Source organism: Dissoconium aciculare (genome assembly GCF_010015565.1).
Source record: "Dissoconium aciculare CBS 342.82 unplaced genomic scaffold K489scaffold_5, whole genome shotgun sequence".
In the NCBI taxonomy this organism is placed as follows: Eukaryota; Fungi; Ascomycota; class Dothideomycetes; order Mycosphaerellales; family Dissoconiaceae; genus Dissoconium; species Dissoconium aciculare.
This window is the reverse complement of record NW_022984955.1, coordinates 1,273,182-1,295,565: the sequence shown is the minus strand read 5'-3', so window position 1 is coordinate 1,295,565 and position 22,384 is coordinate 1,273,182. Positions and strand designations below refer to the sequence as shown.

General features: G+C 51.9%; 7 protein-coding genes across 7 annotated transcripts; 4 read left to right on the top strand and 3 right to left on the bottom strand.

The window, feature by feature from the left end:
- Positions 1-355: 355 nt before the first annotated feature.
- On the bottom strand, positions 356-1,308 carry K489DRAFT_401008 (uncharacterized protein; the record flags this gene model as incomplete). The annotated part of the gene is made up of 4 exons (XM_033607011.1): positions 356-600; positions 683-1,013; positions 1,054-1,164; positions 1,279-1,308. The coding sequence occupies 4 exons, from the start codon at positions 1,306-1,308 to the stop codon at positions 356-358; spliced, it is 717 nt and encodes a 238-aa protein (XP_033460766.1).
- Positions 1,309-1,572: 264 nt separating this feature from the next.
- On the bottom strand, positions 1,573-3,097 carry K489DRAFT_301042 (putative P450 monooxygenase; the record flags this gene model as incomplete). Its single annotated transcript, XM_033600419.1, has 2 exons — positions 1,573-2,155; positions 2,211-3,097. Coding segments are annotated over 2 exons (1,470 nt in total), but the record flags the coding sequence as incomplete, so codon positions are not given.
- Positions 3,098-4,214: 1,117 nt separating this feature from the next.
- Positions 4,215-6,579, top strand: K489DRAFT_424037 (SPRY-domain-containing protein; the record flags this gene model as incomplete). Its single annotated transcript, XM_033608259.1, has 3 exons — positions 4,215-4,240; positions 4,487-5,031; positions 5,087-6,579. 3 exons carry the CDS (start codon positions 4,215-4,217, stop codon positions 6,277-6,279), a joined length of 1,764 nt encoding a protein of 587 aa, XP_033460764.1. The 3' UTR covers positions 6,280-6,579.
- A 299-nt stretch (positions 6,580-6,878) lies between these two features.
- K489DRAFT_409536 (amidase signature enzyme) lies at positions 6,879-9,011 on the bottom strand (the record flags this gene model as incomplete). Its single annotated transcript, XM_033607594.1, has 1 exon — positions 6,879-9,011. One exon carries the CDS (start codon positions 9,009-9,011, stop codon positions 6,879-6,881), a length of 2,133 nt encoding a protein of 710 aa, XP_033460763.1.
- Positions 9,012-10,984: 1,973 nt separating this feature from the next.
- On the top strand, positions 10,985-12,868 carry K489DRAFT_317475 (NCS1 nucleoside transporter family; the record flags this gene model as incomplete). Its single annotated transcript, XM_033601242.1, has 5 exons — positions 10,985-11,201; positions 11,252-11,678; positions 11,728-12,213; positions 12,272-12,547; positions 12,607-12,868. 5 exons carry the CDS (start codon positions 10,985-10,987, stop codon positions 12,866-12,868), a joined length of 1,668 nt encoding a protein of 555 aa, XP_033460762.1.
- Positions 12,869-13,121: 253 nt separating this feature from the next.
- Positions 13,122-15,246, top strand: K489DRAFT_379716 (prokaryotic type I DNA topoisomerase). The gene is made up of 2 exons (XM_033604722.1): positions 13,122-13,280; positions 13,334-15,246. Exons 1-2 carry the CDS (start codon positions 13,194-13,196, stop codon positions 15,104-15,106), a joined length of 1,860 nt encoding a protein of 619 aa, XP_033460761.1. The 5' UTR covers positions 13,122-13,193; the 3' UTR covers positions 15,107-15,246.
- A 5,471-nt stretch (positions 15,247-20,717) lies between these two features.
- On the top strand, positions 20,718-21,520 carry K489DRAFT_205726 (uncharacterized protein). Its single transcript, XM_033599618.1, has one exon. It carries the CDS (start codon positions 20,914-20,916, stop codon positions 21,406-21,408), a length of 495 nt encoding a protein of 164 aa, XP_033460760.1. The 5' UTR covers positions 20,718-20,913; the 3' UTR covers positions 21,409-21,520.
- The last annotated feature ends 864 nt before the right edge of the window (positions 21,521-22,384 follow it).

Below are 22,384 nucleotides of genomic sequence, written 5' to 3'. Positions count from 1 at the left end.
TAGCGCGGCATCTGTCGCGAGTTGTTGACAGCAGAACTATTGGCGCATCGGTCGTAGAAACGCTGCGTCGTGGCGTGGCGTCTTGCAGACAGTCCCGTAAACAGCAAGAAAAGTTGTTATTACTCTTTAAACGGACAATGAAGGCATTCTCAATCGATCGTAGGCCTTGTGTGTACAATTCGATTGATTTACTGTCGTGTGCAAACCTTCCATTGTTCATTGGCGCTCAATTCTATTCAATAGCGGATCACCTAAGATTCAGTCACTACATTCCGACAACAGTCGACATGGTTCCAACCATGCCCGATCGAGACCGCGCTGCAGATTTTTAGGTCGGCCTCATGTTGTGCAATGCTCACGGAAGCCCGCCCTTGCAAGGAGCGTCGTGAAGGGTTGGATCGGGATTGTCGAAGCCTTTGCCGAGCATGTTGAAGTAGCGGAGCTTGACTTGACTCAAGTCGACGCCCGGCTGAGGCTGATCGACAGTGCTCAAGTTGACAGAAAACAATGGAATCATGTTCCCGTTCAAGGGAAAGGCGCCTTCCATCCAGCAGTGGACACCACACGTCGAGCAGAAATATCTTTTGATGAACTTCTCCCCTACCGCGTAGTGTGCAACTTAGTCTTTTGATTTCGGACTTTTCAATATGAAATCATCTTCGGGCGCTTGCACATGATACACCGTCATGGCGGTTTTGGTGCAAAACGTGCAGTTGCATCGTGTCGCATTGAAGCCTTGCTCGTTGGGTGGTCGTGATGCCACGAAGTCGAATTTGACGGCACTGCGAGATGTTATTATTATTATTTGTATGCTCGGTGCATGATGCTCGGTCCGCCATCAAGGTGAAAACTAACCCGCAGTGACAGGCGCATTCCACGCGGTCGCGGTTCACTCCCTTGGCGGGCTCGTCCGCCGACGCGTCGTTCGACATTTCGACAGTAATTTCGCCCACAAGCTTGTTCAGGCGCGAAGATCTGCACTGCTCAACCTCAAGCGTCCTGTGTTTTGAGGTCTGCGGATAATGACAAGAGGAAGCAGATACCGTCTCGCACCCTGCCTGGCTGTCTTGTGACTCCTTCCTGCTGGATCCGCCCCGCGTCATTATCTACATGGACGCGTGAAGAAGCCCACAGAACAGCTAGCTCTGTTGCCGCCTTGCACACCTGGGCACGTTACAGTATTCTGTGCAATCGTCTTCTCACCGATCTCCGCCAACGCGTTCCAATTATTACAGCCAGACTCGCGATTCCGAAAGCAGCCCTCATCGATAATCTCACCTTCTTTGATCTAGCATGCTGTCTATACATTTTGCTCACACACGTCGAGCAGCGAGCAATGATGCGCCAGCAATGCCAGGTTACTCGGGATGGGCTTGACGGAGTGTTGCGCGCTATCTACGGGTGTCACTGCTCTTAGATTGGGTCCAGCAGGGACCTGAGTCCGCTCGGGATTTCTATATCATTTTAGGCCCAGTCCATCTTGCGTAGCGCATGTTCATTCTGACATCGGATCACGAAGACAGAACAACCTTCTTCAGACAACCAACGGATGTGTCTCTTCTATAACTCTGTCAGACGCAACTTGAGCCCGTGTTTCGGTTTGATGGTGATCATGCCGCCGGTCTCCATGGTCTCATCTGGGTTAGCCAATTCCATGTGGAATCGCATGACAAACCTGATAACCAAACATTTGAGCTCTGCGCGAGAAAAGGCTTGCCCAATGCATGATCGAGGTCCCGCAAGAAAGGTGAGCATGGTGAGCGGGCTCCTCTTGGACGGTGGGAGCTCAGTCCCATCTTCAGCTAGCCATCGCGATGGCTCAAAAGAAGCGGCAGATTTCCCCCAAAACTTTTCGCTCCGATTGATCGCCCACGGACACATGGCAACGATTGTGCCTTTCGGAATGAAGCGGCCAAGCAGCGTCGTATCGCGCGCGGCCCCTCGCCCGGTGAGTGGGACGACGGGCCAAAGCCGCATTTGTTCACTGACAACGGCGTTGAGGTATGGAAGCGCATCAAGATCCGTGTCAGAAATCTTTTCAGGCGGGGTGTGTCCAAAGCGAGCTTTGAGTTCGTCGCGAAGCTTCGCTTGCTCCTCGGGATGGCCAGCTAGCAGATAAGCCGTCCAAACAAACGCATTCGAAGTTGTTTCGTGTCTATGAGAACTTATCAGAGCTGACGCCTTCACTGAAGCGTTTTTGTGGCACTTACCCAGCAGCAAGAAAGGTCAAGATCTGATCCACAAGTTGGTCGTCATTGAAGTTACCGGATCGAATCAGAGTGGAGATGATGTCGATGTGCTTCTCGTTCTGCGTCTCCATGTCTCGACGTTTTGTCTCCATGAGCTGACGACATAAAATTCGCAGATTGTGCCTGCCATCTGCAGCATCCCTTACGTCGCGTAAAATGGGCGAGAGGGGTGGCAGGCGCCTCGCGACCTGCAGAGGTAGAAGAATGGTGCCAAGGAGCATCAGTAATTTGCTGCCGTCCGTCGGAGTTAAGATCTTATCGTACTGTTCGACGATTTTGTCGCCTGAATTATGGATAGCATTGAGGTCGCGGCCGAGACAGGCCATACCAATGATGTCTATCGTCACTCGAGAGGCGAAAGCGTCGATTTCGAGGACTCCACTCTTCTTCTCCACTGCGTTTCCAGTGCCATGTAGCTCATTCGCAAGTACTTCCACAAATTCCCCAGATTTAGACCAGAACAGAGGGATGAGCCCTTTGATCTGACTCCCCGCGAAAGCAGGCTGAAGGTGTTTGCGCTGAAATTTATGCTCGGAGCCCTCAACTACGATCAACCCTCGGCCGAGGAACTTTTCCAAAAAGATGCGATCCAATGCGACCTTCTCGAAATCGTACGGGTGCCCAATGAGAGCTTCTTGTAGGCCTTCAATCGTGGTGAGCATGACCGTCGGGAACCCATGGAATGGACCGCGCCATTGTATAAAGCCAGAATTCGGGATGGTATCAATCCATTTGCGCAAATTGTCGCCGCGAGGCATTTCGTTGACGGCCGCCACATGGCCGCCGAAGAAACTCTCTTGCGCATGGGGAGGATATGGAATGTCTTTTAAAGGACTGGTGAGGTAGGGAATTGTGATATTCCATATTGCCCATAGCCATGGAACGAGCACGAGTAGCCATATTGGTCGGAACAAAGAGCGCCAAGTCTGAAGCCCGCTCACATTCAACAGTGCCCAAATCGCGGGAGGGCCGATTGCTAAAGCAAGCACAAAAGCCAATCCTTTGGTGGTCGGCATGTCGAAAGTTGAAGCTCAGATTGCGCTTACAAGATGCAGCAGCAGGTCAAATTTCAAGTCGACATACAAGCTGGTGAAGTCTGCTAGGCAGCAGTATCGGCTCCGGTGGTTGCTCTCGTAGGATCGCGTACCCCAGAGGTACACACCGGAGCTCCTGTGCTGATGTCGCCTGTAATGGTGGATACCTGTGGGCGTAGACTTGCAATATGTGCTCAAAACCTTGGAAGTCTGCAGTACAGTCTCTGAAGAAGCACTCCTTTCGGGCGGCCTCTCTCGATGCTGACCTAGGTATAACCTTGGAAGTTATTATTAGTTGTATTCTTTAATCAAGAGCGATAGGTGACTACGGCTAGTCCCGTCCCTTATGTCCAGCTTTGGTTATTGACATGGATAGCCTCGCACGCTTCGGAATGAACCTTGGAAGGCACCAGCGGACCTCATTCGACGAATATTGACCCTGTACAACTTTATGATCCTGTGGATGTAGGTACTGTAATGTCTTGTACATCGAGTCCGTGCCGATTTGGAGTGCGGTGCCCATGTATTTTCTCCGATCACCTGCACACCAGCACGAGCCTTCTGCACGTGTGACATGCGCGATGCTCCCAATGTCCTCCACGAGGGTAGTACAGGTGGGGGAACCTTGGAAATTCATTTGTACTGTCCATCTGGGCATGTATGGATCTTTCTGACTCATCATGATGACAATCCACCTGCAACTTGCGGTTTACCTAGGTAGGTGGTATTTAGGAGCGCACACATTCGAGTGTTTACAGGCTTTTTCCCGCTGACTGCCTTTTGTACGTCTATTCATTCTCAGGACGACAATCACTGCAACCAATCTGTATCAAAATGGACCTAGTTTAACCATAAATTAATAATCACCATAATTAAAGTTATTGGGTGCACAATCGTCGGACCTCCTCATCATCACCCATCATCATCAGGCATGCAGGCGGGCACGGGAAACGGATGGTCCGTGTGGATAACCTGAGGCAATAACGACTGGGTTATTAGTGAGAGGGACGCGGAACGTTGTCGCCCAGCGAGCGTCATGTCGGTGGAGGTGATCTGTCGCCTCGTGAACGACAATCGCAACCACCATCATTCCAATCTTCTTTCGTAACCACTCGACTACTCCACCCTTCTCGCACTGCGTGCAGACCTCATTGATCGCTCCACTTGTCCTGTCTTCTCTGTATACTCTTCTTTGGCTCTAAGCCAATCTACTCTTTGGATCCTGCATCGACGACCTCGACTGCGCGTCTACGCTGAGACGAAGCTCACCGCTCTCTGGGCTGAGAACGATACCACTGGCGTGCGACAACAGATCGACGACGGCTTCGTCTCCGCGGACACAGCGCCGCTCATGGCACAGGTCGCGCTCCGTAATGGTCCCTTCACGTTGACGACTTCTTTCCTTTCAATCCAACCTACAGACACCATTCACGATCAGCAAAATGTGAGAGGGCAATTCGAGGGCCGCCTACAGTGGCAGGCACCGCAACGCACACAATCATGGGACCTGGGATCAACCGGCAAAGGCATCTTGATCGGCATGCTCTCAGCTTTCGGTACTGCAGCGCTCGTCACCCTACTTGTAGCCATCTTCTACTTTCTTCGATATACCAGTTCTGGTCGCATTTTACTGGATCGCTTCGGTCGCCCGGGAGAGTTCGACGACGAACAACAATTCTTACGAGATGAGGAAGATGCATTGGCGGACATGGACGATTTACAGCGGGCTGAGTATCAAAGGGCAAAGGGTCAGTACAAGGAGGCTTCCAATCAGGCAGAAACGACATTGACAAGGTATTTTAGCTTTCGTGCAAGCAAATCCACCCGAGTCGATACAAACGGACATTTCATTATCTCAATTTCTAGCAATACAGGAGAAGGGTGTGTCGGCTTGGGAGTTCGAGCCGGAACTAGAGATCGCCAATTGCTTTGTGGAGGCGCGGACAGAGATCGAGTTCTTTGATTCAGAGTGCAGTGTGCAAAGCAACTTGCCGATACCAAAACAAAACGAGGTCTACTATTGGGAGGCCAAAATTTATGATCAGCCAGAAACGACTACGCTCAGCATCGGTCTAACGACAAGACCTTATCCGCTGTTTCGGATGCCAGGATTCCACAAAACTTCCGTCGCATACCTCTCTTCTGGACAACGGCGATATAATCAACCCTTCAATGCCACCAACTATGGTCCCCAGTACGTCCAAGGTGACGTGATCGGTGTAGGCTACCGGCCACGGACGGGCGCGGTCTTCTTCACCAGGAATGGCAAAAAGCTTGAGGAGGTCGCCCATGGCTTGAAAACACAGAACTTCTTCCCGACAGTAGGAGCCAATGGGCCCTGTGTCGTCCATGTCAATTTTGGCCAACTTGGTTTCGTGTTCATCGAGGCGAATGTGAAGAAATGGGGACTCGCTCCCATGACTGGAAGTCTCGCGCCACCCCCACCCTATGGCAGCGAAGCGGGCAGCATATTACTCGAGTCTGGCCGCGACGGTGTCCGAGAAGGATCAAGTTGGTTTCCAGGTCACTTGCGGACCAACAGCAGTAATCAGACCAGGTTACAAGGACGGCCGATGAGAAGTCCCAATGGCCCAGACCGATCGCCAACAGATATTTCGCTCGCGCATCTCAACCTTATGGATTACAACGAGCCGGTGGATGAAACCCACGAAAGCAACGAAGCGGGCGAGGGCCGAAGCGAACCTTTCTCGCCACCTCCCAGAGCCAGCAGTCAGCGACAAACTGGAGCGCCGCAATCGCAAAACGAGGGACCCTCACACGAATCTGCCGATCACCCACCTCCTGATTACGAGAGCCCCCGTGGCAGCGTCGGTGGCACCGAAAGCGACGGGGATGGTGACGAGGATCTGACGCCTCGAGCGAGCAGCGGACGGCCGATTGAGCAACAGCCGCTGTTACGCCGAGAGGGCAGTCCACCCATCCCCTCCTACGAAGCCGCAACCGGTTCATCTCGACGAGGTGGCGGTGGCTCATGACCTCTTGCTCCCCCTCTCTTTCCCTCTTTACTTTGATACTCACTGACAGCGTGGTGGCTCTACTCGATTTATTGGTTTGGCGTCCTCGGGTGTTTTTTTGCCGTATGAAACCCGTCTCATGGAGTTCAGCGTTTGGCGTTCGCCCTTTCTTTTTATCATCATTCACTCGCTTCTGCGACCTGGACCCCATCCAGTCAGCCAGCCAGATGCTAGCCACATAAGACTCTGGTCTTTCAAGGCATCTCTCCTTATCAAATAACTGCTGCTCAGCTTGAGTCGGACCCACTCCACTCTGATTCTTTCCAATCAGAATGTTAAGTGGACGCGCCCCCGGTGCATATCTTAGCCTGACCTCTATTGGGGTACAAGACTTCATGACACAAATTCAGAATGATACCATTTGGAGACTTATGATCTCTGCAAATGCACTTTTTTGAGCTTTCGTCTTGATCCCTGCCTGTGAAGTACGATTGTTGTCAAAAAAAGCAAATTGCGCCGAGAGTCTCTGTGATCATGGTATGGGTAGATCTTTCCTCGTCTGAAATCTGGCTCGCGGACGAATGGTACGAATTGAGGGCCTCAATGGCTCGCTCGATCGATCAAGTCGTCCGCTCAAATTCTCGGGCTATGTCAAAGATCTTGCCGTCGGTCCCAGATGCCCCGAGGAGCGTTATGCCAAATGGCAACTCCTCGCCATTTGTCGTATGAAACGTTGATGCTGGCACCGCGAGACCACACAGGTCCAGCACGTTGGCGAAATGAGAATAATATCCAATTTTCGAATTGAGCACGATGGGGTCGGCCTCGATTTGTTGAATCGTCGGATGGCAAGGTGTCGTCGGGACGAGGAGGACATCAATGTGTTGGAAGACCAGTGCTGTCTGCCTGATGTACTCTGCTTGGAGGTGCAGATCTTCGAATACCTGCCATGGCTTGATGTTGGATTCCAAAGCCGCGCCAAAGACCGTCCGTGTCGCAGGATGGAGGCTCTGCAGGTGCTTGGTGAGGAACTCTGAACCTAAGCAGGCAACGCGTTCTAGCACAAAAGATGCATTGTACAGGAGATTACTGCTGTTTTCGAATAGTGTCCAGTCGACTTCGAAGGGCGTACCGCCTGCTCTTTGTAACCTCTCGCTTGTTTGCAGGAATAATATGCGGTAGTCATCCTCGCAGATTTCGAGTGCTTTCTGAGGCGGCACGCCAAACACAAAACCACCAACCTTTGGTCCACGGAAGTCTGCATGCCACAGAGACAATGACTGCTGCGGTTTGGCGTATGCATCCGCAGAATCGGGCCCGGTGTCGCATACCAGCCAGACTTCTCGTGCTGATGTAACTGATGAAGCGAGGATAGACACCGTATCAAGGCTTTTGCAAGCTGGAACCACACCTTGAGTGCTCACAGTGCCTTTGGTCGGCTTGAAACCAACGACTCCGTTGAATGCTGCTGGCACGCGGCCTGAGCCTGCAGTATCCGTACCTAGAGCGAAGGACACCAGGTTTGCTCCTACTGCGACTGCGGAACCCGAAGACGAGCCACCGGCAACACGTGAGTCACCGAATACGCTCTTTGGCGTGCCGAACGGGGATCTGCAACCAGAAAGACCAGTCGCGAGCTGATCGAGATTTGTTTTGCCTATGAAGATTCCGCCGGCGTCTAGGATTGCTTGGACGACGCTCGCAGTTGCGGTCGGCGTGCGTGTGAATGCCTCGCATGCTGCTGTTGTCGGAATACCGGTAACATCGATATTGTCTTTGACCGCAAAGGGGATGCCATACAGTGGCGGAAGCGGCTTGCCACTGAATCGATCATTCAGCTCTCGAGCTGACGAAGAAAGCTCATCGCCGGATCGTAGATAAGTCCAGACAGCGGGGTTTTTTTCGTGATATTCTGCTATGCGTCTTGAGACTTCGGTCACTACTTGCTCAGGAATGAGGCTGCCCTGAGTATATCTTGTTCGGAGGCATTTGATAGAGAGGTCAAGCTGCTGGGTATCACCAGTGGCTTGGGTTGACGGGCCTTGAGCGTCGTTTGCGATCTTAAGAAGCTCCTGTGAAGAGCCAACAAATCCGAAGAGCCCATCGTAAGCGCAAAGAACATCTAATGTGGATTCATAGAACCCGGGATCGAAGCCGGCTGTGCAATCCGCGAGCACGCAGCATTCGAAACCACGATCTGCGGCCTCTCGCGCAGTGGTATTAACACAGCATTCAGTTGTCACACCTGCAAACAAGAGGTGGGTAATCCCATGCGCCAATAGGGATCGATGCAGTGATGTTCTCCACATGGAACCCTTGCCAGGCTTGTCGATGACGAGTTCGCCGGGAACAGGCCTCAATTCGTCTACGATGTCATGACCGTACTCACCACGTACAAGTAGCCTACCCATCGGACCCTGCTCACCGATACCGATCGTATGGTGTCCCGCCGGTGCAGAGACTTGCCGGAATCGTTTGGAAGGCGGCAGGTCGGCCAGGTCTGGCGTGTGGCCCTCACGCGTGTGCACCACATGCAGGCCGAGTGATCTTGCAGCATGCAGGGCGGCTCGTGTTCGCGGAACTACTTCGCGGACCTTTGCGAAGACCTCGTCGTTCCCACATTGGATCATCCCGAATCCATTTGGGTCTAGAAAGTCCCTCTGCATGTCAATGATGATCAACGCTGTGGATTCGATGGGGAAGCGATAGGCGTACGGGCGTGCCGAAGGCAGCTCCGCGGTCGTGATTGCCATGTCGGCCGAAGACTCGTATGGGATGAACCCAAAGCTTGGGAATTCTAGGAACTGTAAGGATACAGGGGAATTGCGTTGGATGCGCGGGCACACAGGGCGGGGTGATGGTCCTCGTAATGTGGCTTGCAGGTCTTTATAAATGACATTTCACAACACAGTGACCAATCACTTCTTTCCAGGTATGCGATAAACAGTCAGGAAAATGATACAACTTCACGGCACACGAAATGGCTCCGAAATTCGGCCCACCTGGGCAGATGTCTTGCGGAAGTCTCAAGCTCTGAATTTCTGTCTTCGCGCAAGGGAGACGGCGAAAACTTGCCGAGTTCGGTCTTGAACCACCCAGCGAGCTCCATCTTTTCCCATTCTGATCAGGGTTCAGGCGATTCATCACAATCCTCCGGTCTGCAAGGCGAGCGCGCCAGCGAAGTGAGCCATGGCATGCATGTTTGGCGAAATCATGTGTGCCTAGTGGAGCAATTCGAAGCAAGGCATGAAGAAGGTCCTATGGGAGTGAAGCGTTTCGAGACTAATGCAATCGATGCCGCCACCAGCTGGGCATCTGGGCAGCAATAGTCTTCTCGAGAAGAAACAATGTTCCATGTCGTCCGCCTTATTATCGCCTGCCATCAAATCAAAGGTTGCAGGACGACAAGATCCCGTCATTGCATGGGCATTGGCTTTGAATTGACCAACGACGGTGTCATGGAGGAATAAACTTCCCGTCTCGTGGGCGGCGAAGAGCTTACCGACCTGGGCAATCCGCTTGAAATGTATCATCCACCTGCGGACCCCAATGAAATTACCGGGGCTATTTATTATCAAAAATACTAAGTTATTGATGGGAGGGCTGCTCTGTCTTCCACTGTCATGGACATTCCACACCTGATGTCCGAACCATGCAGGTGATCATCACAAGTACTCCAGGGGGCTTATCATGAACAAGATGTATGGTTTCGTGCATTCAATGCAGTGTGTGTGATGGATATCCCGCGCGACGACACATACTCAAGGGCCAGATGGCGGTACATCTGGGGCTCTTAACACGAAGATAGTGGTTGTGCGACTATTCTGCAACGATCTTTCACGTAATGTCCGGATGTAGGACATCGGTCAAAGCCGGAGTAGTTGAGGCTCATATCCAAAACCCATGGCTGCCTGCAGGTGGTTCTTCGCTTCCTAGTTGTAGCTGAATTGGGTCGGAAAGAGTGCACTCCAACTCCAGGGCTCTTATGGTCCATTACTTGCCCAGCAGTGTCCGGGTGTTCGGACAAGTGAGTATACCCACGTGCTTTTGGTTAGCGGGCGCTGTCAGATCACCAATCGCCGCCCACCTGCATGCACAGCTCACGCACATGCCGATGCAAAATGCAACCCCCACCAAAAGCCTTTCTCGCATCAAGCATTAATATGTATACCTAGGTATTTAACTTTAATATTATTAGGATAGATGATGGAGCCACGTCGTGGTGGGCAGCACTTGATCGAGGAACCGACTTCTTATCTCACTCAAGTCGCTCGTATGAAAGATCCATCGGGCCAAACCTATGCGCCACCGACACGCGTGCCACCGCGGTCAAGACCTGAAACAAGGCTTCATCCCACCTGATTAACTCCTTCGTCATCGCTCCCGCTTGAGTGGCCCTCCCGTCGACGATCGTCGCTCGTACTCCGAGTCTCACATAGACTTTCCTACTAGTGGGCAAATGGCCGCAACAGTCCCATCACTTGACGCAAGGGCAGACCATTGAATCTCCAATCTAGCGCAGGCATGCTCCTTCACGCCTTCGGGATCTTTGCCATGCGGCATCAGCGGCGACTGTCGGCACGCGATAGGCACTGAACTGAGAGTGGGATAATCTTATCACCCTGCTGGAGTTCACGCGAGTACAGGCTCGAGTTCTTCTATCCTCGCATCGTGCAAGAACTTGTCTGCTTCTTTCCTTGCGCGGTTTTCTCACTTACCTTACGCGATGGCAAACTCGCTACGGGAACGTATCACCCACGTCGGCGCAGATCTCAAAGCGAAGTCGAGACCTGACGGCTGGGTATTGCCCAAAGAACGAGCATCCTTCGCAGAGGAAGACGACTGGACGAATATCGATCAAGATGTCACACCTCTCGAGCGGCGAACATGGACGTCATGGACGATTCTGGGTTTCTGGATGTCCGACGCAATGAATGCCCAAGGTATTTGGTTTCCCGTCACGAGGAGCTTTAATGTTCTGACATATTTGCAGGTTGGGCGGCGCCCAGCTCTATTATCGCAGTCGGTCTGACATGGCGAGAGGCTGTCTATTGCATCATCATCGGTTCATCGATCAACGCAGCGGTGTTGGTCCTTAATGGAGCTATCGGTGCCCACTTGCATGTTCCATTTCCTGTGGCGATCCGGTCGTCCTTCGGATTCTACTTTGCACGTTTCGCGGTTGTCATTCGCATGATCACTGCGCTCTTTTGGCATGCAATTCAAACCTACGCAGGTTCTACTGCCATGACTCAGTGCATCAGAGCCATCTGGCCGAGCTATCTGGAAATACCGAACCACCTCCCAGCCTCTGCAGGCATTACCTCACAACAGCTGCTCTCACATTTCATTTTCTGGAGCATTCAATTTCCGTTTCTGCTCATCCCACCGCACAAGCTGCGATGGTTTTTCCTTTCTAAGTAGGTCAAGCCACTATTTGTACAATGGTGCGCAAGCTAATCAGTGCAGGATCGTCATTACCATCACCTGCAGTGTGGCAGTGGTCATCGCCATGGTGCATAAAGCAGGTGGCACTGGCGATATTTGGAATCAGGAGTATCGAGTATCTGGGTCTGATCGATCCTGGCTCACCCTTTCTAGCATGATGAGCATCTGCGGGCTGTGGGCCACGATGTCCGTGAACATTCCTGACTTCACGCGGTACCTGCGGTCTCCGAAAGGCGTCTATTGGCAAGGTTTGATTCTGCCCATGATCTCCATCATACTCGGGCTATTCGGCATCATTTCCACGAGCTGCTCCAAGGTTGTCTATGGCGAGTATATCTGGGATCCGATCGAACTGGCGTCTCGGTGGGATGGACCCTCTGGACGATGCGGAGCTTTCTTTGTCGGCTTCTGCTGGGTCGTCGCGCAAATCGGTACAAACCTGTCGGCCAACGTCATTTCATACGCCAACGACATGGTCAGCTTGTTTCCAAAATATGTCAATATTCGGTACGTCCGACGCCTGTCGCGGGTTGCCTACACTTGCAGTATCTGACCTTTGATGCAGACGCGGGGCAATCTTTGCAACTATCATCGCTGGATGGGCCATGGTACCATGGAAGATCGTGGCTTCTGCGCAGTCTCTCTTGACTTTCGTGGCAGGACTTGCAGTCTTCCTCGGACCAATCTCCTCAATCCTGGCATGCGACTATTGGCTAGTCAAGAAGCGGGCCATCGATGTTCCCAGCCTCTATCGACGAAGCGCTCGATATGCATATACACGCGGATACAATTGGAGGGCAGCAGTGGCAATCTTTGTCGCGCTCATTCCAAATTTACCTGGGTTCGTCGACCCTTACTCTCTTCAATTTGAAGCCACAAATTTCTAACATTATTTTCCAGACTTGCTCAGGCCGTGAACCCAAATATTGAGCTCGATGCTGGGATTCGACATCTGTACGACATGAACTACATCTATGGATGCTTGAGCGCAGCATTTTTGTATTGGTCACTCTCGCGACTATTCCCTGCGAGAGAGACTCTACTTGCGACCTCCATCTATGAAGATGACGACGTATACTCGGCCGATCATGGCTCGGATGAGCACTCGGTCACAGACGGGAAGAATGTTGTCGAAATGTCCATCAAACAGCAACCTGCGTGATGTATGTATTTTTCCGCGATATGACTTCGCCAAATTCACGAAATTCCTACAAATCACTGAAGAATTATGGTACAAAAACATTATTGTAGAACGTAGCCCAGGTGAGCAGATGTGTAAATGTATTGGAGTGACGCTCGCGTGGAACGGAGGAGCGCACGGACCATGCCGCGCAACCCAACGCGTCCCCACAAGGCAGACGAACAACTCATAACCTTTTGTTGTCTTCAATCACAAGATACTTATTTCTGTGACACAAGAATTGCATCCATATCGGTGACTAAAGCGAAAGATTTCTTCCACCCATGAGGTTCTTCACATACATACAATGGTTACCAAGGTGCTATGCGTGGCGGAGAAGAACTCCATAGCCAAAGCAGTGGCCAACCATCTTGCTGGTCGGCCAGTACAGGCAGTAAGTTGCCGACATAGGACGACTCTAGACCACTGGCTAATGATCGATGTAAGCGTGACATTCCCGGGACCAAATTCATCAAAAATTATGAGTTCCAATACACATTCCCTGCATGGGGTCCTTGCTCCGTCGTGATGACCTCCGTGTCTGGGCACTTGTGGAGTCATGATTTTCCCAGCCAATATCGCAGTTGGTATTCCTGCGATCCATCTACACTATTCGAAGCCAAAATCGATGCATTCATCAACAAAGAGAATACGCCGATTGCCAAAAACATTGAGTCGCATGCTCGTCATTCCCAGATTCTGTACATATGGACAGATTGTGATCGCGAAGGCGAGCACATCGGAACCGAGATCCGTGAGGTCGCCTTCAAATCAAATCAGCGCCTGAAGGAAGCGGGAAAGACTATGCGTGCCCGCTTTTCGAACATTGAGCGAGCACATGTTATCAACGCTGCTCGCAATCCTGTCCCGCTCGATCAAGCTCAAGCAGATGCAGTAGCCACAAGAATGGAGATTGATTTACGAATCGGTGCATCATTCACCAGAAACTTATCGTTAACACTACAGCCTTTATTTCCTCAGACGGAAAGCAAGTCAGTGATCAGCTACGGCAGCTGCCAGTTTCCCACGCTTGGCTTTGTGGTTGAAAGATATCAACGAGTGCGGAATTTCGTGCCCGAAACTTTCTGGAGTATCAAGGTCATGCACGAGAAGGACAAAGTCAAGGTCAACTTCAATTGGGCTCGTGGTAACTTGTTCGATCGAGCCATCGTCGTAACTCTCTTCGAGCGTAGTCTCAACGCGCGCACGGCGAAGGTCACCAAAGTTCAAACGAAGCCCACAAGCAAATGGAAACCGTTACCATTGACGACCGTCGAGCTTCAGAAATGTGGAAGCAGATTTCTTGGAATGCCCAGTCAAAGCGTGATGAAGGTCGCTGAGGATTTGTATCAAAAAGGCTTCATCAGCTATCCAAGAACGGAGACGGACCAGTACGACAAAGATATGGACCTACGCTCCTTGGTTCAGAAACAGACACAGGGCAACCGATGGGGCACTTTTGCGCAAGGTCTGATAGATGGCAAGTATCAAGCCCCGCGGGCTGGCCGGAACAACGACAAGGCACATCCACCTATCCATCCTGTGGCTTTTGTGGACATGGGTTCTCTGCAACAAGACCAACAGAAAGTGTACGAATTTGTTGTACGACGCTTCCTTGCATGCTGTAGCGAAGATGCCAAAGGCTCCAAGACGGAGGTGGAGATCCTCTACGGAGATGAGAAATTCAACGCTTCTGGACTGACAGTCTTGGAGCGTAATTATCTCGACGTCTATCCATATGACAAATGGACGAGTAGCCAAGAGCTTCCTCGTTTCACAGAATGTGAAACTTTTGAGCCAACCGAAGCTCGCATGCACGAAGGGCAAACCAGTGCTCCGGGTTATCTCACAGAGCCTGAGCTCATCGCCTTGATGGATGTCAACGGCATTGGTACCGATGCCACGATGGCAGAGCACATAGCCAAGATCAAGGACCGTCAATACGTGCAGACGAGACCTCGTGGTCGTGCTGCGCAAACAACCGGTGAGGACGACTCCGATGGAGGAGGAGACGCGCCTCCCGTTGCACGCGCACGTGGCCGAGGGCGTGCACGTGGCCGTGGTGGTCGATCTGCGCCTGCGGGAACACGAGGTACGACGGGCGGAGTCGACGAGTTCATACCTACCACCTTGGGCATTGCGCTGATTGAGGGCTACGAAAACATGGGTTTCGAAACGAGCCTGGCCAAACCATTCCTTCGCAAAGAGGTAAAACGATAAGATGTGCTGCCCGTCTCGAAGTTTCCAAACTAATCAAGGTGTAGATGGAACTCAAGATGAAAGCCATCTGTGAAGGACGCTTATCCCGACAACAGATGCTTCAGGAGACAATCGAGCAATACCGGAGCGTGTACATGCGGACGCAACAGCGTCTTGACGTTCTCCGTAATGTATGTTCCGCTCGCTTTGGAGTCGCAAAGAACATTACTGACATCTGAACAGGCAGTTCGAAAATACATCCCAGGCGCTCAGCGGTGAAACTTACATAGTAGGCGCTTCGCGCTGAAAACGCAGCTTTCTTGTAATGGATGGACACAGCCGAAGCCCTTCGCAGCGAACGAGCGCGTAAGACAGCGGATTGGCGGAGACAGCTCTTTCTGGCCGCCTCGATGGAGCAGACCTTTTTGCGCAGACGAAAAGCTGAAATGCCATGCTGACATAAGGTTCGACATCCCAATACAGTCATGAAGCGAAAGGATATCTTCCGGCAACCCGATACGGGAGAACGGTGAGAGCTGGACTCAATTCAATCTCATCGGACATCGGAGGAGCATCGGTTGAGTTATGAAGATTCGACCACTTCGAGGCGGAGGGGCAAATGTCTTTTGATGCAGATTGTGAGCCATGCTGAGGAGTTAGAAACACGCGATGTTCCACATGCAGCGAGCATAGACGGAGAATTCCTTGTGAATCTATTCAAGTCTAGAACGAACAGTTTCGGCTCAGCGATGGATTGCGTATTTCAATATGTGACAGCCAGTGTCTTGCGTGATCTCCAGCGTGAGGCTGATGTGATATCACTCATCAGTCCGGGCATGGGTACAGAGCGAAAATACCTAGGTATGTATTATTGTTGAGGGACACAATCTCTTAATCCCACCTGCAACGGCATTCGTATATGTCAGACACACATCTCACCGGATGATCGCCGCAGTGATGGACCACCTGCATACTGTTCGTCGATCTGCCCTGACGATGAGACACAATGCAAGGTTCGAAGAACGGAATCGGCCCGAGCTCCACGACAGAGCGCCTTGCCCGTGCATTATAAGAGGCGAAATCTACATAGCATTTGTTGTATGGACATCTCCACAAAATGCAAGATGGTTTCAGAGTGCTCACAGATAAGCCAATGTCCACTTCACATGCAACACATATGACCCGAAACCCGCGGCCGGACCGTCCCCAGAAATCGTAATGCGCGGCGTATCGCGAAGGTGGCACACACGGTGTTCGCACGCACCTGATTGGGGTTAGCTGAGCCCGCTGGCGAGTGGAGCCCATCGTCTGGTTCACCTCATCTGCGAACGTCGCGACCGCTTCGAAACGGACTAAGAAAACTTCCACACCAGGGCTGAGAATCGTAAGAGTGGTACCACACACACCTCTGGCCTGGTCTCAACGACGGCGTCTGGCAGCCGGCTTGCCGAACTGGCTGCTCGGAAGGGGCACTGATGAAGTGCTCCCGAGCCGGCGTGTAAGCGAATTCTCCTCACCAATATAGGCAGCTCGCATGCGATCTTGCGACAAAGACGCGATGTGTTTGAACTACTGTCGATGGATCGCCGTGTTTGGGCGGCGAACACTTTCGCGGGGCGGCCTCGAGTCCGGTTGGATGACTTTCCGTTCAGCTCGATCTTATGGGCGGTCTGGTCAAGGTCGATGAATATGCTGTATCGATGTCTCGCGCGCCTGTACCTGCCGTGGTTCCTCCAATGCACCAAGAGATTCATGCGGACAATAAATTAGGGTACTGGGTATACGGGGAAAACACACACATCTCCTGTCAGTATCGGGCGATACACAGGGAAAGGCGTGTGTGTGCTGCAGATTTGCGCCGCCGCGCTAATGCAGGTGAAGCTGTATCGATCTAAGTCGCAGCATCTGGTCCGATTGTGGAGGGTTGCTGCTGGGTTTTGAAACACATGGTACCATCGTTGATGCATGATGAGTGGATATTTGAGATTATGATGAATGGATGATTCATACTACGCACGCCGCGATAAGCGCAACGTTGACCGGTCTTAGAATGGAAGCTGGGCGTTATCGCGGATTGAGCACACTCGGATGCCGCCGGGGACGGAGATACGGTGCGTTCAGCCCTGCGGCTTCACGCGCATAGAGTGTGGACTGCGTCATAAGCCATTCGGAAATGGTAGTGAGCGTTTCGGCAAAGGTGCAAAGTTTGAGCACGCTTCGTTTCAAGACACGTGACATGTTGTGAACATTTTGTGTCGTGATCGGGATGCTGAAGACATGGCGATGGAAGACATGCCAAGATGAATCTCGGCCGACGTGTCAACTTACTGATCATCGATAGGAATGCGACCCGCGTGATGTGACAGGACTTAAGAGCACTTTGGAAGGAAATGTGAGCAGAATCAAGTCTTGATGTGCCAGCTCCCTGGGAAGCTGGTAGAAGCGAATTAAATGCAAACGTGGGTATCTAATCACGACAAATAGCAAAATAGAAGCAGCATCAGTAAAAGCCAAAAAGCAACATCTGCACAAGACTTCGGACGTGGTATATCGGCAGAGAAGCGACCCAGATCCAGTCTTCGGGCCCTCTCTGCTCCGCGATCGTGCGAGGAATAGGCACAAACTTTGACAAACGCAGAATCCACCCAAGTGCTGGGGACAAACGCCGTGTCCCAAAAGAATTTTTGCTGCTTTTGTAGCAGAGCTCACACAAACGCCTGGAATCCCAATAGTGTGTCAACGTTGTACAAGTGTTGCGCGGATCGCTCCGTCCAAATGGTATGCCGTTCTTGATAAATCCCGTGAAAGCCCAAATTTTTGCGCCGGTGACTCCGCTATCCCGCTAAATGAATCAAAACTGGTGACCGTAAGAAGTGGATGTATCTTTGAAAGAAAGAAAAAGATGGTCGTCAGGTCAAATCCTCAAGGTGGCCTGAGTCGGTGACGAAAGAAGATAGTGTGGTGTGAATAAAGTATATCCTAGCAAGAAGGTGTATAAAAGTGTGAAGGTGTCGCGAAAGTTATTAGGAATGGCGAAGTAGTGTAGTAAGAGTTGGCGAATGAAGACTGTTGAGTAGCCGATAGAGGTGCGTGGTTAGAGACGACGACTCGTGGCGATGTGATGTGGCAGTCCGAGGTGTATAGATCGAAAGTCCCAAATGGGTGACAAGGTCGAAACATCGCGAGAGGCGTCGAGGGAGACTTTGTCGAGTAATGTCGAAATCAAGCTGACGATTTCGACCTTCATTTCTTCGGTGGCGGAGTCGGGACACTGTTGTAAGATGGTCAGAAATCTAAAATTTGAGCGAGACTCGACGAAGTTGCAGTTCCGTTGACTTACCCAGTGGTGTCGTAGCCTCCTCGACCCATGTCGACCGGACTTTGTTGGCTTTGCGAAATCATGTTGTCGAGCTGCGCATTGTCAGTACAGATTCGAATGTCGGGGTTCTTTCCCAAAAGACATACCTGAGTAGTGGGTAGTCTGTGTGGCTGCGGTGTGAAGATTCGGGCAAGTATTCGTATAGCCTCTCGATGATTCCGGAGGTGTCTTTATGGCTAGGATGCGGCGATATGGTGTAGAGCGTGGACGATAGAGTCGTATGATAGTGGCTACATGAGTGAAGGCGTCGTGTTCGAGTGGAGACAATTAGAGTAAGACCAGAGTAATGTCGTGAATGGGAATGTTTTTTGAGAGACCAGATGGAAAAGCAAGGCAGGATGTTCGGCAGGACGAACGACTTATATTATAAAATCATAATATTCAACGGTAATCGGGGAGCGAGGGACGAACTTCAGAAAAGTGTGACACCTTGACAAGACAAGCCAAAGAAGGATCGACGGAATGAGCACCGACAGGTCCATGGCAATGGCAATTGAGAGCAGTCCACATCCACGCAAACACCCACCACCACCACCACCATCATCCACCACCACCATCATCCACCCGTCACTGCCCATCCGTCCGTCCACCCATCTGATCTCTACCCGCTCTCCCACACATTGTATTCACATGCAGTCACTCACGGAGCTTCTTCCTCCGGATCCCTCCCTCTCGCCCTTTCCTCATACAGAGACGCGCACCTATCACATACGAGCAAGCACACAAACATCATGTCCACACAAACACGGCACCATGGGAAACAAGTCCTGCGATGCGCGGAAAAAAGGGAAATCCCAAAAGACCAGGGGCGCACACGAAACCCCAACAGAGAGAGCAAATCTCCCTGTTGATCGGTCGGCCGAATGACGCAGCACCGTGCGCCAGGCAATTGTCGAAATTTTGAGTGTTCGGAAGAGACTCCCGGCCCAAATTCATGAGATAGTTCTCACTTCCCCTGCCTCCCCGACAACGTCTGTCAGGGATAAATTCTTCTAGACACCGCGGCCGGGCCTGTGGGAAGGCGCGAAGAGTGGAAAAGGATACGATCTTCCCACGCCCGGCTGTCCACCCGCCACAACGGGCAACGGTCGTTGAAGTAGCTCGCCCGCGTTCTTGGTCGCTCACCCATGTCCATGTCTCCAGCAGTGCGACGATGGAGCAGCATGCACATCCACGCCGCCGTTACCGTCCTGCCGTCTACTCCGTCGTTGAGGAAGGCACGCACGCCCTCAATTCTATCTCACATATCCAAGCCCACTTATTAAACATTGGCGCTGCTCATCATTTATTAGAGTAGTAATAATCTACATATCACCACTGAGAGAGAGGATGGACAGAAGAGGCAAGGTCTGGTAAGGCGGCTTCGTCGGATTCTGACTTGACAATTCGTTCCCGTGCAGTGTACCTGCATTAGCAGCCTCTCCCACCGCACCGGGTATGTGACAGCCGCGGACGCGGCGTGTTGACTAATTCATGGGTCGTTTTGGACTTCAGGAGAATTACCCGTGGACATTGGCACTGCCACTGGGCAAAACGGAGGCGAGGATAATCTCCCGGGGATCCTGCGGCTTCGTGATAACAAGTGCCCTTCCATCCACCTGCCGACGACGACGCCGCCACCCCGACCACCGCCATCATTCATCCCGAAGAAAAAGATGCGGCACACACATTGATGCGCAAATCACGAAATGTGCTCGTGGACCTGTATTCAGGACATGTGAATGCGTACTGCACCTGCTGCGCTCTGCCGCTTTAACAGACTGTTTCAACGATTGTCTTTTGCTTATCCGCTGAAGAGGTCTCGCCGAAAATGGCACCTGACATAGTACATCTTCATCTCACAGAGGATGCAACGTGCGCGTCAGAGAAGATCCCGCCTGCAAAGGCAAATAGATTTGCATTCACCGCGCGTCGCGATGAGACCTGGCGAAAACGAGACAAACGAAAGCCATGCACGATATATGACACGTCCATGATCTCCCTATCCGGCAGGTTGCCCTTGTGCCCTGGTCAATCACATCATGCAGAATCCCGTCCCCCTGGCGATTCGCACTAGAACACGGAATTATGTACCGACAGTAGTGTCAAAGGCCGAGGCTACAAGGATGGTTTTAAGTTGATGCATTCCGTCCCGTCGTGCCCGTGTGCTCGACCCCTACAGCACTCCTGCATCAGCATCATCTTGGCATCGTTCGCACCTTTGTCTATCACAGACCAACGCGATCACGGGACAACAAATTCTGTGAGGAAAAGGCTGGGAGCCTTGCGGTGCCGCGGTGTACCTCTGCTACTGCCCTGTAGTGTCCTGATTAGCTTTCATGCATGTCCCAGAATTTCGGCTCTGGCGATTCTGTCCTCCCAAATGCGCGGGCAGACGGATGGACCGGCTAGACCCATTCTAGCAGCCGATGACATTCCTTCTTCGCACCAGGAGCGATAGGGAAGCAACATGGCGACGATCAGCAGCACGATTGGAGCATCTCACTCCGGAGGATTGAAATGCACGGGATGGGTGACTCCCATCATTTTGAGATGCCGCGCTGGAAAACTTCCCACCAGCAAGTCCGCCTTGCTGACACGAGGATTGACGACGTGCAGGGTATACGCATGTCTGTCCGCAATATGGACGTCGCTGCCCGGAGGAACAAACAAGCCATTCATTTACCGTGTATATCGGTGGCGCCTCATCTTGGCTTTCGCTTGGATGATTCATCGCAGCGGAGATTGGGAGGCTCGTCGGAACCTCCGCGCGCGCCCAGAGATATCTGCGACGGTGCGAATGGAGATCTCATGCAACCGTCTGTCAACTTGTGCCCGTCGCGACAACAGCCGGCCGGGTTGCGACCCGACCGTTACGCGAGGGAAGGCAAGACAGGCAGCAACTTCGTCGTTAGCAGGATCCTTTCCACCCTTGCTGGGGCCCGCTCGTGCATCAAGAGCATAAGGGCCACTGGCCAGTCAGAATCCGATGAGGAATTATAGTTTAGGGCCGTGATTGTCGCGAGCGGTGGTTGGTGGCTGCGGCATCAATTTTTTCTCAATTATGATTTTTTTTCTAATAATTTCCTGTTGTTGTTTGTGCGCAAAATGTGTATGCACTCCGCAACGGCGTACCGGTCGCACCCAGATGTGTCGCGGGTCCAGGTGTGTGGGCCGGGGCTGCCTCGGTTTGGCTTTAGTGGCCAAGCTTGCAACATGAAGCCAGCACCAGCAGAACGTCACACCTCGCACGGCTCGTACTCATCCGTCACTCATCACCTCCAGGGCTGTCACACTCATCACGGCCCGAACAAGATCAAGCTCGGGCTGTATCAGAAAGATGCCAGCCCGCGGATGTGCACATGTGTACAGTAGCGGCATGTGGAAGGCTCAACGTCGCGTCTCAGCATGGCTTGTCAACATTTGGCATTGGCTCGCCAAGCGTCAATGTACTGTATGTTTGACTAGATCAGTCGACGACCGATGCGGCAGTTCGTATGTTGGGCTCATCACATTGATGATGGTCAGTGAGATATATGCTTCCGGCGTTGTCTGTCAAGACCATGCTCTGACGACCCTGTATGAGCACGTGCCTCGCCCTCGCTGGGATCTACGATGTTGTCATTGGACTCGATATGTAGATATTGACAATATCGAACAATATACTACGGACCAATGCCGTCGGCAATCATGATGTAGCATCCTGTAGAAAAGTCAGGGCGGCCTCTTGGTACATCTTTTCCAAATCGAATTCTGGCCAGACCGAGGGATATTAAAACGCACATGACAGGCATGTATGTTACATATCGTAGTATGCACGGTACGTTATTACAGAAAGTGGCCAGGGTCTAGGTACAGTACCAGTACAGCGGCAATGACAAAGTGCAAGCTGGTTCGTTTCGCTAAAGGAAACTAATGTATCAGTGCCGAATGACCCTGCA

Coding starts and splice junctions, on each gene's coding strand:
- K489DRAFT_379716 (XM_033604722.1), top strand. CDS start 13,194: ATGGTTACCAAGGTGCTATGCGTGGCGGAGAAGAACTCCATAGCCAAA. Junction 13,281..13,333: donor CTGGTCGGCCAGTACAGGCA/GTAAGTTGCCGA, acceptor GATCGATGTAAG/CGTGACATTCCCGGGACCAA.
- K489DRAFT_205726 (XM_033599618.1), top strand. CDS start 20,914: ATGGCGACGATCAGCAGCACGATTGGAGCATCTCACTCCGGAGGATTG.